We start from the raw sequence: 16681 nt of genomic DNA on the forward strand, positions 1-16681 counted from the left end.
CAAGGACGTTGTTTTCTTGTCGCCTGACTTGATGAGGGGAGAGTTGAGGGTGGGGCAGGGGAAAGTTAGCGTATCACTTAGGGTTCTTGTCCAAACACTTCTCAGTTAATTTTTAAGTGTTGTGGCTAATGCGCTTAGGGGGCTCTAGGAATGTTCCTATTCTGTGCTCTCAACGCAACCTAGAGGGAGAGAGGCAAATGGCCATTAAACATGGTAGAAGTATGGTAATGGAGGTCTGTGGAAGTAGGGAAGCATAGACAGATTCATGATCTCTTTGTAGAAGTGGGGGACTCAGGAAGGCTTCACCAAGGAGGTGACGTTGGAGCTGGGTCTTGTGGACAGTGTAGGAGTTCTCTACGTGACGAGTGAGATGAGTCCTCCAGGGTAGGACTGCTGGGAGTGGCTGAGGAGCAGCCGTGGGAGGAAGGGAGCCTAGGAGATTGGAGAGAATCATCAGCAGCCCCAAGGACAGGCAATGATGAGGACTTAGGAAATAATTACACACCAAAACTAAATGATGGTATCCCCTGGCTCATGCAGTAGCAGAATAACAGCTGTGGCATCCTACAAAAGAAGGGTCTAGACTTGGGCCAAACCACCACGTGGTGGTGGTGGGAGGTACAGATAGCCAAGGACAGCTGAGGACCGGTTTCCAAGTCTCCTGTCCCCAGGACCCCCACTCTTTAGGGAAGTTCACTCTACCTTCTGGCAGCCAGTCCCTACCACACGTGTAACACAAGTAACAGATTTTTATCTTGGAAAGGTGATCCAAATCCAACTATCAAGGTGACTGGACAAACTTTGACAATGAATTTATTGACTAAGACAAAATCAAATATCTAGAAGACACTTCCATCCGGACGTCAAAGAAATTAAGAGGCAGAATGTCCCAGTTGGCTACCCTTGCAATTTTCTTAAACCCAGACTGGCTCTGCCTTCTTGAGGGAGATGAAAGCTTTCCCTTGCAGACCCAGCTGCCCAGCCTGGAGTCCAGGAAGGGTGTAGGTCTGGCAGTGGGGTAGGGAGGGATGCTGGCTCTTGGTTGAGATTGCTGCCTGGCCTGCCTAAGGGTCACTCATTCATGTTTTCATCCATATGTTCCCTGTGCAAGCCTTTCACAGTCGAATCCCAGCTTGACTACATTTCCATATTTGCCTTTTTCTACTTTCACTTCCTTCAATGATTGGCATGTGCTCTGTTTCCAGATCCCTCCTGTCCTCTTACCTCTGAGCCTCCCTACAGTGCTTACCAGACTTGGGGGTTGGGGATCGCCCAGACCCGGGTTCAATACCACCTGCCCAAGAACCCTGTCCTGACCACTTCTCACTCCATGTTCAACCAATGGTTCTGTACTCCAGCCCTTCTTGGATAAAGCTTCTGGGCCACGTGTCTTTTCCCTTGGGGTTTGTGGCTGAGAATCAGAGACATGTCTCTTCACATGCCATCTTGTGCACAAGAAAGGCTCAATAAACACGGAACATTCATTATGCTCAGGCTTCCACGAGGGCACTCTGGAGCACAGAGAGGAAGGAGCCCTGTCCTCTACCCCAGAGTCCCAGGAGCTCCAGAAGACACCATCTTGAAAGACCCTTACAGAATTGTTTTCACCTCCTTTTTTTTGCTCATGGCAATGCACTGAAGGAGCTATTCCAGTGAGCTCGACCTCCAAGTTCCTTTTTTAGCAAATTAGGAGGCTAATGCCCTGACCAGGTCCCATTCGGTGGGGGATGAAGTCTAGACAGTGATCTTTGCCCAACAGCTCCTCACTACATGGAATGAAAACTTTCCTGGTCCTGACCTGAAGCAAGAAACATATTCTCACCTCTGCTTAGTAGACCTGTATCCACTTATAAGTGAAACAGATTTCTAAAACAGGACTTACTCTTGCTGTGTGTGAGAACCTTAGATATTTTCTGTTCTAGTCTATTCTAATTTCATTTTTTTTTACAATGTTGGCACTAGCAAATTGATTTCACATGTGTTTACAAATCAGGACTCACAGTATGAAAATCATTAGAGTCATTTGCAAGACTTGGGAGTTAGGGGGATTCGATTGGAATCCTGGCTGTGGCACCTAGAAGTTGTACGACTTTAGGGCAAGCTAGTTCGCTTCTATCATAGGTTTCAGTTCATCGTCTGTAAAATGGGAATAACATAGAACCTATTTCATGGAGTTACCGTGAGGATTAAATGGAACATTCAGGTAAAGCTCCTGACGCAGAGCAAGGGATCAATAAATGTGAGCTTTTGACATGGGTGTGAAGGCTGTGGTTCTTATTGCCCTGGCATGACCACTTGGTGGGGCCAGCAGAGCACAGGCAGGTCTCTTGCCTCCTAAGGAGTGGTAGTCAGGAAGGACTTCCTGGAGGAGGAGGCATCAGATCAGGGCAGAGGGATAACGGGGACCCACTGCTGTCCTCACAGTGACCAAGAAACCTGTGTGATTATCCCAGGACCACTAGTTTCCTTTTGAAGGGCAGGCTTGTTCCCGAGGATTTTTGGCTGGACCTAGAGCCAACCACGTTAGATGCTTTTGCCTTTCCCGTTTAGGTCTCCAATCCACCTGGAATTGATTTTTGTGTCTGGTGTGAAGTAAAGATCTAATTTCTTTTTCCCCCCTTGTTTCTGAATGGATAACCGGTTCCCCTTCGCACTGTTGATCAGAGGCCTTCCTTCCCTGCTGATTTGTACATCCCCTCTCTCATATATCAAGTTTCCATATATGCACAGATCAGTTCCTGGACTCGCTTCTGTTTCATGGATCTATTTATCTGCCCCATGCCAATCCCACTCTGTCTTAATTACTACAGCTCTACAGTGATTCCTGATGGCAGGGAGGCGTGTCCCCATCTCGTCCTTTCTCCTCAGAAGCCTGTGCGCTTCTCTGTGTGTTTCAGAATCAGCCTCTGCGGGAGGCGATGGAGAGCCCAAGGGCTCCGAACAAAGATGTCCTCAGGGAGGCTCATAGCAGGGTGCCTGGGCCTGCAGCACCTCGCTGACTCACGGCTGCCAACCACCCCAGTTTGAGCTGCCCAAGAATTCTTTCTAATTCATATTCCAAGAGAAGCAGCAGAAATATACCTGTGTCTGAGTCCCGTCTGCCTGCCACTGGCCCAGGGGCTCCCCCAGTTCTGTACCCTATGGCTCAGTCCTCAACCTCCTACCCAAGGTGCCCGCATCTCCTCTCAGAAGACTGCTTGCTTCTCTGTCTCTGTCTGCCAAGGACATAAGCCTGGACAGACAGGGATGTGCTTTCTGTAGGCGAGACCAGGGTCCTCGAGGGAGGTGCTTATACCAGAATTTGATACGCACACCCAAGTCCTTGGCTTAGGTGTTTGCAAATATTTTTTTAAAGATTTTATTTATTAATTTGATGACAGAGATCACAAGTAGGCAGAGAGGCAGGCAGAGACAAAGAGAGGGAAGCAGGCTCCCCGCTGAGCAGAGAGCCCGATATAGGGCTCGATCCCAGGACCCTGGGATCATGACCTGAGCCAAAGGCAGAGGCTTTAACCCACTGAGCCACCCAGGCGCCCCTGCAAATATTTTCTTTACCTGAAAATCAGCCTGGACATTAAGTGGAAGGAAGGGACCTGGCATTCATGCTTCTCATTTTGTCTGTCCCTGAATGGGAAGACCAAGGTTGGAATCTTTTGGAGACTGCTGTGATGGTGGCATGGATGCCAAGGGAATGACTCATCCCAAGCTCTGATTCCATGAACTGGCTTAAAGAAAGGAGCACGATTGTGGGCCAGGCGCCCACAGTTGGCGTGAACGTGCTCAGTCCGAGCTGTGTGCCCTGCAGTTCTCAGCAGACAGGTGCTCGCCAAACTGTGGTTCGTTTGGTTATATTGTATTGGATTTTGAGTGAAAGATTTTGGGGTACTTCTCCCTGCACTGGGATTCTGCCCTGTTGGCCGTGGACAAAACCCTCTTTGCCTTGGGCCTCAGTGTACTCATCTATGAATTGAAGGCGTGGCATGATGATGTCTCAGACTCCTCTTAACCTTGTTTCTGGGATTCTGCATCTGTGGTTTAAGAGCATTGAAGTCGGACACTTTTCTCTGCATGCTCTTGGCAACACGACTCTTATCTCTGCCTTGTTCTTGGTCGCTGATATCTCCCTCCCTGCGTGGGAGTGGCCGTCTGTGGCCACCAGGGCGGGACAGGTGGAACCTGCAGGGACAGGAAGCTAGGCTGGGATTCTAGTGCGGCTGCACTGAAGACCACCCACCTCCTCCCCCGGGGACAGCTGCCGAGTTTGGACACCCGTCTTCTTGTTTTATTGAGCCGAGCCTGCTTTCTCAACACTGGGGGCGGGGAAAGGGGGTTGTGAGCCCTCAGTGGGCCTTGGCACGGGCATGGGCTAGCCCAGTGAGGTGGCTGAACCCCAGAAGGTGGTTGGTGCTGGCGTTTGGCCGAGGTGTTTTGGAGTCTGGATATTGAGCTCTCTCTGTTTTGTTTCCTCTTTCAGACCACTGAGTATTCAGCGATGGCCTCGCTGGCTGGAGGGCTGGACGACATGAAGGCCAACCTGACCAGTCCCACCCCTGCCGACATTGGGAGCAGTGTGCCTGGGCCGCAGTCCTACCCCATTGTGACAGGTGAGGGCACCTAAGGTGGAAGAGAGAGAAAGAGAGAGAGATTGGCACAGAGAGACCGAGATTGCCTGTGTGCAGTGAGTGGCTTGGTGCTTTTGCACTCGACTGGACATTTTTTGTTTTAATAACGATATGAGGTCCTGCTGGGCCCAGGGTTTGCGACTGTGGTGAGAATAGGCTCTCTGTTGCTCCGATAAAGCCAGAGGAGAAAAAAATGCCAAAGGGACTATGGGCTGGGACGGATGGCAGGCGAGGCCCATGACAGAGGGGCCTCGGTGATTTCGGAAAATGGGTGGGACCTGGTGTTCAGTCCCTCTCGTGAGAAGGGCAGCCCTGGCTGGTGAGACTTGAGGAAGAGCTCACTTCTGGCAAACTGTCATTGGCATTTCAGATTTCCAGGCAGAGGCCAAGTCAAGAAGGGCAGGAGGACTAGACTGGAAGGTGATTGGTAGATACAAAGCAGCTGCCTTTCTGGAAGGCCCAGGGCCAGCCTTTTTCGCTCTCAGTGTAAAGAGTTTGGACCCTGGAGGCACCCTGCTGGATTTGAACTTGCCGTTGACTAGCTCTGTAATCTTGGGTAGATCATGTAAAAATTATGGGCTGTGTTTAAAAAATAAATCCCTAAAATGGGGATGGTGATAGTGCCTGACCCATGGTGTTGTTGCAAGGGTTAACTCGTTAATTAATTCATAAAATGTGCTTAGACTTGTTCAGCACACAGCAAGCACCGATGTGCGTTGCTGTCTCAGGGCCTTCTCGTGGTGGCTGGTCACCGCTGTTGAGCTTGGTGCCGCAGAGGGGGCTGGACTAGAAGGGCTGGGTTAGGCAGATACCTTTTCCCGCTCCGACAGCAGTGAGATAATATGGGAGGATGGACTCTGGACGTTTGTCCAAGCGGGCAGGCAAGAAGCAGTCTCAGATACTAGACAGACAGATAGTGGGAGCCTTATGGCTGGCGCTTGGCCCAGAGCTGAGGGGTCCAGCCGGGGGTCACAGAAAGTCCCTGTAGGCTGCTAGGCAGGACATGGTAAGAAGGAACAGACAGGGGTTCTTCGAAGTACAGGTGGGCTATGGTTATGTCAGGGAACTGGGAACTGGGCTTGGGTTAGAACTTTGGGGGAGAGGGCTGGATGTCATATAGGCTCCAAGCCCCTCTCTTCCTGAAAGGCTGCCCTTGGGCCGAGGCAGCAGGTCTGGGAGTGGATAAGGTTTTCGGTAAACCTTTGACCAAAGACTTGTTTGTACTCCAGAGCGAAGTCAGAATTATGCTTGATCTTTACATTTTTTTTTAATTTTAAAGATAATTCTAGCCCCTGACCCATTATTACTCTTTGTGTTGTTTTTAACTCTCATCTTTCCTAAAAGCACATTAAATTTTCTGCTGTAGAATCGTAAAAGCACTCAGGTCGTGGATGGTTACCTTGGAAGAAATATTTTCTGCCTTGTTCTGGGAAAAATAGAGAAAATGGGCTGTTTTGCCTGTCCTTCCACAGAGGTGTGTTCCTGGGTGTTCAGTGCTGAAGGAGTGTTTCTGTGGAGGAGGACGGAGGGTTATGAGAGCGAGATATGAGGTGGCAGGCGAAAGCTGTTGGGAAAAATCAGTATCACATTACATGAGGCGCTCTTACTATACCTAGGACCACTTCGTGATCATGTGGAATTCTGAGCTGTTTTATTTTATTATAATTTTTAAAAGATTATTTACTTATTTATTTACTTGACAGGGAGAGCAAGATCACAAGTAGGCAGAGAAGCAGGCAGAGAGAGAGGGGGAAGCAGGTTCCCTGCTGAGCAGAGAGCCCAACACGGGGCTCGATCCCAGGACCCTGATATCATGTCCTGAGCCGAAGGCGGAGGCTTAACCCACTGAGCCACCCAGGTGTCCCTTATGACAATTTAAAAAAAAAAAACGATTTTATTTATTTATGTGTGTGAGAGAGAGAGAGCATGAGAAGGGAGGTCAGAGGGAGAAGCAGACTCCCTACTGAACAGAGAGCCTGATGGGGGACTTGATCCTGGGACTCCAGGATCATGACCTGAGCTGAAGGCAGTCACTTAACCCACTGAGCCATGCAGGTGCCCTTATTACAAATGTTTTAAATCCAGGGGCAACTGGGTGGCTCAGTCAGTGGAGCGTCTGACTCATGGTTTCAGCTCAGCTCATGTTCTCAGGGTTGTGAGATCGAGCCCTGCGCTATGCTCCACACGTAGCAGGGAGGCTGCTGGAGATTGTCTCTCCCTCTCCCTCTGCTCCTCCCTCCTTCCTCCCCCTGCTCTGGTGAGCACTCTCTCTAAGAATAAATAAATAAATAAATCTTGTTTTAAAAATTCAATCTGTTTTTTAAAAGTTCACCCATGTCTTGATTTTGCATAACCATATGCTTGATTTTGAAATATAGAAAGTATTCTAATTACAAATACAATCATTAGCTTTCTCATGAGTAAACAAACAATAGCTAGCTAGAAAACTAATAGAAGAAAAGAGTCCTTTAACAATAGCACCCAAAAACCCCCAGAGGCTGAGGAATAAACCTCGCTTTAAACTCCACTAAGGACATAAAAGAATAAATGGAGAGATATAACTTGTTCTTGAGAAGGAAAATGCAATATCATAAAGATGTCAGTTTCCCCTAAGTAATCTACTCATTCAAAGCAATCCCAATCAAACTAGCAGCAGAATTTTTTTTTTTTTTGGAACGTGTCAAAATGATATAAAAATACCGGAAGAATAAACACTCAAGGATAGCTAAAAAAACTCTGAAATAGAGAAATGAGCAAAAGTCGTAGCCTATTTAAAAACATTATGATGGGGGGTATGGAGAGGGTGGCTGGGTTATGGACACTGGGGAGGGTGAGTGCTGTGAAGTGTGTAAGACTGACGACTCACAGACCTCTACCCCTGGGGCTAATAATACGTTATATGTTAATAAAAAAATAAAAATAAAAGGGGATTAAGAAAAAAAGAAACAAAGATATTATGATAAATCAGCAGCAACTAAAACTATTTTTAGGGCTTTTCTTAGAGTTTATTTATTTATTTAACTAATCTCAATACCCAACGTGGGGCTCAAACTCACAACCCAGAGATCAAGGATCATTTGCTCCCTTGACTGAACCAGCCAGGTGCCCCTAAAACTATTTGTAATCGAAACTAAAGTAAACAGACAAATATAATAGCATAGAGAGTCCTTAAATAGATCCAAATATATGTGGGTGTTGATAAATGTATTATTTCAAATCAGTAAAGATAAACCATTCAGTTAGTGGTGTTGAGACAACTGGGCTTGTTGGATACATACCTCACTTTTTATATCAAAATAAATTCCAACTTGAACTAAACTTTCAGTGTAAAAAATGAAACCAATAGTAAACTAAAAAAAAATGAGGGCTACCTTTTATAATCTTAGAGTGGGGAAGGCCTTTAAAAACCTGTTCCAAATTATAAAAGACAAAGAAAAAAATAATATAAATGACAGTTAAAAATATAAGTCTTCTGTATGTGATGTAAAAACATTCAAAAGACAAAGAATAAAATTGGGGTAAATACGGGACACAGATGACAAAAAAGGTAATTTCTTAATATATAAATAACTTTTAGAAATGAATAAGGAAAGGGCACCTGGGTGGCTCAGTTGGTTAAGCGACTGCCTTTACTCAGGTCATGATCCTGGAGACCCAGAATTGAGTCCCACATCAGGCTCCCAGTTCCATGGGGAGTCTGCTTCTCCCTTTGACCTTCTCCCCTCTCATGCTCTCTCTCACTGTTTCTCTCTAAATAAAATCTTTTTAAAAAATGAAATGAATAAGGAAAAAAATCATTAGAAAAAACAGGTCAAGACTATGGGTAGGTGATTCACTGGGAAAAATGCAGATGTCCAACGGTGCATGAAAGATACGCACCTGACTCATGATTTTAAAACTGCAAATTAGGGGCTCCTGGGTGGCTCAGTTGGTTAAGCATCTGCCTTCGACTTGGGTCATGATTCTAGGGTCCTGGCATCGAGCCCCGCATTGGGCTCCTTGCTTATCAGAGAGCCTGCTTCTCTCTCTCCCTCTGCCTGCTGCTCTGCTTACCTGTGCTCTCTATCTCTCTGCAAATAAATAAATAAAATCTTTAAAAAAATAAAACTGCAAATTAAAACAATCATGAGATGCTTTAAAAAACCCACTAGCTTATCAAAGACTGAAGTGTTTCTTGAGGGCCAGTGTTGGAGAAGGTATGAGAAACAAGTATTTTCATACACTCTTTACAAATCAGTATAACCTCTTTTGGAGGGAAATTTGGCAATATCCATCAAAAGTTTAAATGCACGCACCTGCCCGCTAACCCAGAACTTTCATATGTGGGTCACAGATATATTCACGTAGATGCACAGTGATACCTGTCTCTGTATAATTACAGAATTATTTATAATGGCAAACAAATGGAAACAATGCAGTGTCTGTCAACAGGGGCTGGTTAAATGAATGATGGCTCCTCATAGCACAAAATACTATGCAACCGATCAAACCAATGAAAAAGAATTAGGTAGAGCTGTCTATGCTGAAATGAATAAATGTCCGAGATATATTTTTAAGTGCATAAGCAGTTTGTAAAACACCGTGCGAAGTATGATCCCATTGGTGTGAAAAAATACAAAGGACACACACACAGAGGCACGGGCACACGCAGGCAGGTGGGAGGCTTATATAATGAGGACTCAGAGGAAGATGCCCAGTCCTTCCCATGTTTTATGGAGTGCTGTGATGTTGGGGTTTTCTGCCCCATCCCAGCCAGCATCCCCTTGGGACAGCAGACATTAACAATACCCCTTCACTCTCCTGAACTTGAGTTCATAAAGACTATCTTCACATCTGATATCTCTTAATTATGAGGTACAGGAAGAATGAAAGTGAAATTGTTTATAATTTGTTTATAATTAATACTATATACTTTGTGGGCACCTGAGATTCGGTTAAGCATCTGCCTTTGACTCGTGTCATGATCCTAGGGTCCTGGGATGGAGCCCCGAGTGGGGCTCCCTGCTCAGCGGGGTGTCTGCTTCTGCCTTTCCCTCTGTCCCCTGGTTGCTGCTCTCTCTCTCTCGTACTCTTTATCTCAAATAGACAAATAAAATCTTTAAAAAATACTATGTACTTTGATACGTAAGTACTCTGCCTGATTAGACAGCAAGACATGATGAAGTAATTCAGAACCCACCCGTGCACAGGATCACTGTGAGTCAGCCACAGCCCTGAGCTGGCTTAGGGACTCATACCTATTTCTACGGCGAGCATGACTTTATGGATAGGTGAGGAACTCCCGGCAAAGTTCCAAGTAAAATAAAGTATGAGCTTTGCTCGGTTTACATAGTCATTGCATTCCTAGAAAATTCAGTGTATATTAAGACCTTGGAAATTGCAAGTTCACATTTATATGTAAATGAAGTTCAGTGCTAGATTCAAATAACTATAAACAGATTTTTCACCTGTCCTGTTGGGCAGGACATAGCAGTTGTCCAAGATGAAAGGAAACCTCACGGTGGGCAGCAATGCCTCTCAGTTGTCGAAAAGTCCCCACAAATTTTCCAAACACCCTCTAGGGGGCAGTTGCTGACCCCACTGAGAAGTGTTAAGAATGCCTTGAAGGAATGCCCCCAAGAGCTGTTAGGATGCGCCTCCGTGTGACCACGGGGCAGTGATTGAATTCCACTAGTGTTTATGGATGTGTTAATATAGTTCTGAACTTTTTGGGGAGACCTTGAAGCTTCCAACCCCACGCCTTACCTTCTCCCCTCCCCACAGAGCCCGGAGCGTAGCTGGTGCCCAATGGGACCGTGAGCCAGCCCAGAGCTCTACCTGGAGTCGATGCGCATGGGGTTGAGGTGGCCTGAGTCTTGCTCCGTCTCGGCCCTTACACTCCGTGCTATGCAGGGAAGATCTCATTAGAGAATGAGTCAGTTTCTCTCCATCATTTATATGCCACATTAAATATTAAGTTAAACTCCTGCTCTACCAGCCAGGGCCATGGTTCAGAAACTGCTCACCGTTTGCAAACCAGTGACATGGCCAGCTCGTTTTTGCATCATCAGCAGTTTGGGATGGTCCTGATTGGGACTAATTATCTGCAGGTGTGTCCTTGGGCCACAGGCCTGCCGATGGGGCAGCCACTGTGCCTACCTGCCAGGGAGGACAGCAGGAGGGATGCCAGGTTCCCTGCTTCTGCTCATCTCCCTACTGGTGAAGGACCTAGCAGGCTTGCCCTCAGCAGTGCCCAGCTGACCTTTGCCTGGAAGAACAAAGGAATGGGGGCAGCCCGTGTACTTGCCGGCCTTCTTCCCCTGAGGACCATCTTTTTGCATCAGCAGTTAGAATGGAGGGAGGAGACCGAGGGAGGCTTCTTCTCAAGTAAGTTTGGGGTGGTGGAGGACCATGGGGTATGAGGCTCCCCCGGGCACTGTCCCCTCTAAGCAAAAGAGACCACTAGTGGGGCTGCAGATGCGCACCCACAAAAACAGGAGGATGCCGAGTCCCTAAGACCACTAGCTCTGCTTTGCTCTACCCCCAGGTTCAATGTTTGCAGCCTCCATACCCCAGACTTGGCAGCCCAAGAAAGCCCTCCCCGCCCCCGCCTTTTTCATCTGAGCAATAGCTGAAGACCGGATGAAAGAGCACTAGACTGGGAGTCAGAGGAATGGGCGGGAGCCTGGACCTTCCCACTTCATTGTCCTATCCTTCAGCAAAGAGATTGTCCTCTGAGCCTCAGTTTTCCTGTCTATGAAACGGGGACGGCGATTCCTGCCCTGCCTGTCTCCTTTGTCTGTTGCAAGGATATCATGAGATGGTGGGGGAAGAGAGTTTGAGAGCCTCCACAGGGACATCCGAGGGTGTGTGGGTAGTTGGGGGAGAGGGTAATCTGGAGGGCCCAGGAACCTGTGTTGCACTTCCCAGCCTCCCTTAGGAAAACATCCGACCACAGATGGGCAGGGTGGGAAGGTCATGCAGTCCAACTGCTCACCTGACAGCCGGGAAGACCCAGGTCCAGAGAGGGGAGGTGACCTGCTCAAGGTCATATCCAGTGAGTTAGAGCTGGAACTAGGGCTCGCTCAGAGCCCTGATCTTTGTGGCCTGCTGCCTTTATGTGGTGGGATGGACCAAAAAAAAAAAAAAAAAAAAAAATCCCAATTTAAATTTCCAGAGGGTGTTTCTTCTAGCATATAATTGAGAATGTCAGCAGGAAAGCCAGACTTCCTAGCTTGAAGCCCAGTGTCCCCATATTCTAGCTGGCTGACCTTGGACAGGTTACTAACCTCCATGCCCAAGTTCCCATCCATAAAACGAAGCCCAGACAGAACTCACTCGTAGGTTTCCTGTGAGGATAACAGGCATGGTCCCCACAGAGCCTTAGCGCAGTGGTTGGCACGTGTAAACACTCAACAGATGGTAGTGATTAGCGTGTTTCTGGGCTCTTGTACCAGAAATTCTGGCCAGTGCCAAGCCACTCTGAATGGCTGACCATTTGCTCATCTTTCCACGGGGAGCACCTCCTTGGATCTGTTTGTCATGGGCCTTTGAGGCTCAATCAGACACAGCAAAATAAGCTCAGGGTGAAATCATAATGAATAGCAAAAACTAAAAGAGGAGAAATTCCTTGTCTGTCCCATCTGCCAAAGATGCCACCAAAAAAGACAATTAAAGCTACAATATGGCATCATGTGACAAGGGCTCAGCCCTGGGGCTTGCCTAGGATTCCCATGGAAGATACTGGGGTATCAAAATTGTGTGCGCTGGAAAGGAGCATAGCACAGATAGTTACTGTTTACTGGACTCTCACCGTGTGCTCAGCTGGGGCACGATGGTGGTCCTGGTGGCTAGACCCTGTCCTCACCGGGCTTATCTGCTGGGAAGAGCCGGACAATTCACAGCAACTGGAGAAAAAAAATGTGCAACTTAATTTCATCAAGGCTTGTGTTTTGGAGGAACCAGCTAGTTGAACTGTGATGGTGAGTGGGTGTGGGGACAAAGCTGAGCCTCTCTAAAAGCGTGGCATTTAATCTGAGATCCCAGTGATGAGAAGCTTTGGGAAGATTTGGGGGAAGGGAATTCCTGACAAGATCCAGCCTTGGTAGATGCCTTTTAACTGTGAAACGAAAGAGCATGTGAGATGTGGAAAGGGTGGGACTCTTTCTTAGTTCTCTCTCTGTTGCTAGTGGGGCCCAGTCCATAATCGGGCTTTGGGGGGGGCTCTGAATAAACAGTGGAAATTAATTTCAGAGGTTGGGTGGCCCCTCTCTTCACTCACCTGAGAATTTTTCTACATCAGGGCTTGGTTACCTCTGGTGATGGGGATTTCACCACCTTAAAGGCAAAGAATTTTTAGGCAGTACTTACCTGAAGCCATACTCCAATGAAGTGATTTTGATTTCCTTTCCCACTAGCAACCCCGACGTGAAGTGTCTGCAAAGTCCAGATAGGTATCCATGCTGTGAACTCATAGACCCAGCCACGGCCCAACACCTCCCTCGGCTGGCATTCTGTGTACCCAGGGTGCAGCCCAAACTTTGGCCTGTGTCGTGTTTTTTATTTTATTTATTTTATTTTTTTAAAGATTTTATTTATTTATTTGACAGAGAGAGAGAGAGATCACAAGTAGGCAGAGAGGCAGGCAGAGAGAGAGGGGGAAGCAGGTTCCCTGCTGAGCAGGGAGCCCGATGTAGGACTCGATCCCAGGACCCTGAGACCATGACCTGAGCTGAAGACAGAGGTTTTAACCCGCTGAGCCACCCAGGTGCCCTGCGTCGTGTTCTTTAAACTTAAGGAAAAAAAAAAAAGCTTAGACTAACATTGTAAAGATCAGAGGAGAACAGCCCAAATGTCCATCAGTGGGGAATTGTTAAGTCAAGAGTAGCTTAGCTATCCAATTCACGGTTGTGCTGCTGTAGGAAAGAATGAGGACACTCTCTATGTCCTGGTAGGAAAGGATCTTCGAGATACATTATTCATGAAAAAAGCGAGACTAGTGTGTACCGAATTCTACCTTTTGTGTAAAGAACAGAAGGACAATGGGAATGCATATTGTGTTTGTGCACACATGCATAAAGAAACCCTAGAAGGATACTTGGGAACTTAATAACCATGTTTAGGCAGAAGCCATGAACTGGGTACGGGAAGAGGACTTTTTACCGAATACCATTCACATGTTTAAGTTTTCAAATGTTGTCAATATAGGATTATCAAAAATTAAATTTAAAGGTGCTTTAAAGTCAGGAGATTTAACATAAAGATGAAAACGTCTCTCTCGTCTTGGAAAATTGAAAAACGTGTCCACCTTGGGTCCACATCGCCGTGCAGCCACTCTCAGTAGAGCTGAGAAGTGGTGGTCCTTATGTGTATGTGTGGCAGGGGTGGGGGGAGGAGGGTGGGCAGGGCTCTCCCATTTGCCCTGGACTCCTGGGCAGCTCAGTAATTTACCAGGCCGGCCACCCCCTGTGGCCTTACAAGTTCTTGGCTTTGCTCCAGTCCTGATCATTCCTCATCTCTTCTTGTTCCTACTCCTGCCCCCACAGAAAATTGCTCTGTCAAGCCAGGAAGGGCTGGCCACAGGCTGTCCAACTGGCCTTGCCTGTGTCCGACCCCAGGCCTTTGCTCAGGCCGTTCGTTCTGCCTGCCTGGAATGGCTTTTCCCAGATGTCAGCTCAGCAGGTAACCCATCTCGATAGGTAACCAATCCCCTGGGGTAGGTACTGAGTGTAAAGTTCTCGAGAACAGGCAGCAACACGGCATTTCATCCCAGTGTAGTGATGTCACTGTCTCTCCAAACGAGATGTTGTGCTTCAGGAGACCACGACCCAGAGAGAAAACTCAGCATGTGGGACTGGAACTTTCCCCAGAGATACAGGCCTATTTGCTTTCCAGAAAGATTCAAGGTGAATCCGATTGGGATTTAAAGTATTTGGTTTGGGATCGTAAAGTATTTAGACTTACCAGTACAGATTCTGTAAACACCTGGAATTTTGGAATTTTAGTGTTTGGAAGGGTATTCAGAAGTTCAGAGAAGCTGAAGTTCTGATCATTTTGAAGCCAAAATGAAATTCAAGTATTTCCATAATTAAAATGCACATCTAAGGAAAATATGATTTGCTTTCAGGTTAGCGCGGTGTCCCTAAGAACTATTTGTTGAATAAATGAATTAATCTTTGTGGAAAGTGCAGTGTCAATTAAAAAAAATAATTTCAGCAGAAAGTGCTGTAGTTGTTTCTGACCTTGTATCTCGTAGGATAAAAATAAACAAAGCTGGATGGCCATCCCGGTAATACACTCATAGATTTTTACACTTGCGAGCGGCTTGGAAGCCGACCTTTCCAAATAGCCTTCGAGCAGGTCTCTGGGCCTCCAGCTTCCCAGCCCACCCTGCTGTGATCCATCTTCCTAAAATAACGATTTCATTAGCTTGTTCTCCTGGTCAGAGATCACCACCGCCTTGCCATTATCTGGAGGAGAAAACATACCGAACTGTAGTGCCTGACAATTTGCAGAGTGGCCATTCATCCCTCCATTGCTCACTCACCCACTCTCTTCTCCTCATCAAAACCCAGCATCTCCGTCCCGTTGGACGATAGCCTAGCCTGAGCTTTGAGGGTTGTAGGGTCCCTGCCCTCAACATGCTCATAGTCTGATGGGGGAGGCAAATGTACAAAGCAAAACAAAACAAACCAGAAAAAGAGAGATACCATGGAAGAAGCCACGGTATGTGAGGGCACTGAGGAGAGAATAGTGGCCTCTGTTTGACTGTGGGCTTTGGGGAACATTGTGTGGAAGAGGCCATGTCTAGGCTGTTCTGGGAGAGCCTGGTGCTCCAAGCTTCTGTTCTGAAGCTTGGTTTGGTATCTTGCAGTCCCCTTTTCATAATTCCTTTTTTTTTTTTTTAAAGATATATTTATTTATCTGAGAGAGAAAGAGAGTATACATGAGCAGGAGGAGGACAGTGGGAGACAGAGAGAGAGAATCTTAAGCAGACTCTGGGCTGAGCACGGAGCCTGAAGAGGGGCTTGATTTCACGACCTGGAGATCATGACCTGAGCCAAAACCAAGAGACAGATGCTCAACTGACTGAGCCACCCAGGCGCCCCTCATAATTCCTTTTTAATCACCACATAATACATGTCAATGGGGCAATAAACCCAAGAGTCACAGAAGTGTGTAGAGCTGCAGGAGACCGTGTCCCCTCACCCATCCCTGACCTATCCTGCTGATGCCATCCGAGTTTGGTCTGTGTTCTTCCAGAAACTCTTCTATGCATGTATATCAGCTGATATGCATATGGTTTATTTCCTACAAATGGGTTTTTACTTCTCATATTATCGTTCAATTTTTTGAAAATTTTATTTCATGTTTTATGGATACCCAACCTGTCAACAGGGAAAGAACTTCCATCCTCTCCAATGTTCTGGATGAACCATCATGAACTTTTCTCAAGCATTACAGGCTGGAGAGTCCGTATTTTCAGGGCTAAGTATTTGATACTGGGGCTGCAGACAGAGAAGGACAGGGTCCAGGAAGGGGGGCAGGCAGGGTATCTTGTCCCCCAGTGCTGGTGGCTTCAGACAGCTGCCTTGGGGCCCGGCTGCCACGTCCTCTGTGCTCAGGACTGTGGGGGGAGAGGTGTGGTTACTAGGAGCATATCAGGGAAAGCCACAGGGAGGCAAGCTTTAGTTGAGTGGGAAGAAGAACTTTTTAACAGTTTGAGCCCTCCGAAACTAGAATAGGTTGCCTCAGGAGATAATCACAATGATAGTGAATGTTTATTGAGCATTCGTTATGAGCTTTGCTTCATTTCATCCCTTATTCTGTGAAACATAAGTACTATTTTTGTCCCAGCTAACAGTTAAAGGAACTGCTTGGGTTCACATACCAGTAAGTAGCAGAGCTGGTTTTCCCCTAACTTCTGTACTGTATGGTTTCTGTCAGTAGTAAGTTCCCTGTCATCAGGGGTATCCAAGCAGAGCTCTCTCATGTTCACCCGCAGCACAGTTACACTAGCAACCCCTTGGGTCTGTGGAAGTTGATCAAACTGTACCATCTCTCATACGGACTCTGGAGCC

At 47.0% G+C, this 16681-nt stretch overlaps 1 protein-coding gene across 2 annotated transcripts in view; it reads left to right on the forward strand.

Annotated features, from left to right (window-relative positions):
- PAX5 (paired box 5) overlaps positions 1-16681 on the forward strand; it is a 189329-nt gene that overhangs the window by 105141 nt on the left and 67507 nt on the right. For both annotated transcript variants that reach the window (XM_046023841.1, XM_046023842.1), the window contains exon 7: positions 4475-4604. In XM_046023841.1, coding sequence (XP_045879797.1) covers positions 4475-4604 — 130 coding nt within the window. The remainder of the gene's footprint in view (positions 1-4474; positions 4605-16681) is intronic.

The sequence above is a fragment of the Meles meles genome, chromosome 11 (genome assembly GCF_922984935.1).
Source record: "Meles meles chromosome 11, mMelMel3.1 paternal haplotype, whole genome shotgun sequence".
NCBI lineage: Eukaryota > Metazoa > Chordata > Mammalia > Carnivora > Mustelidae > Meles > Meles meles.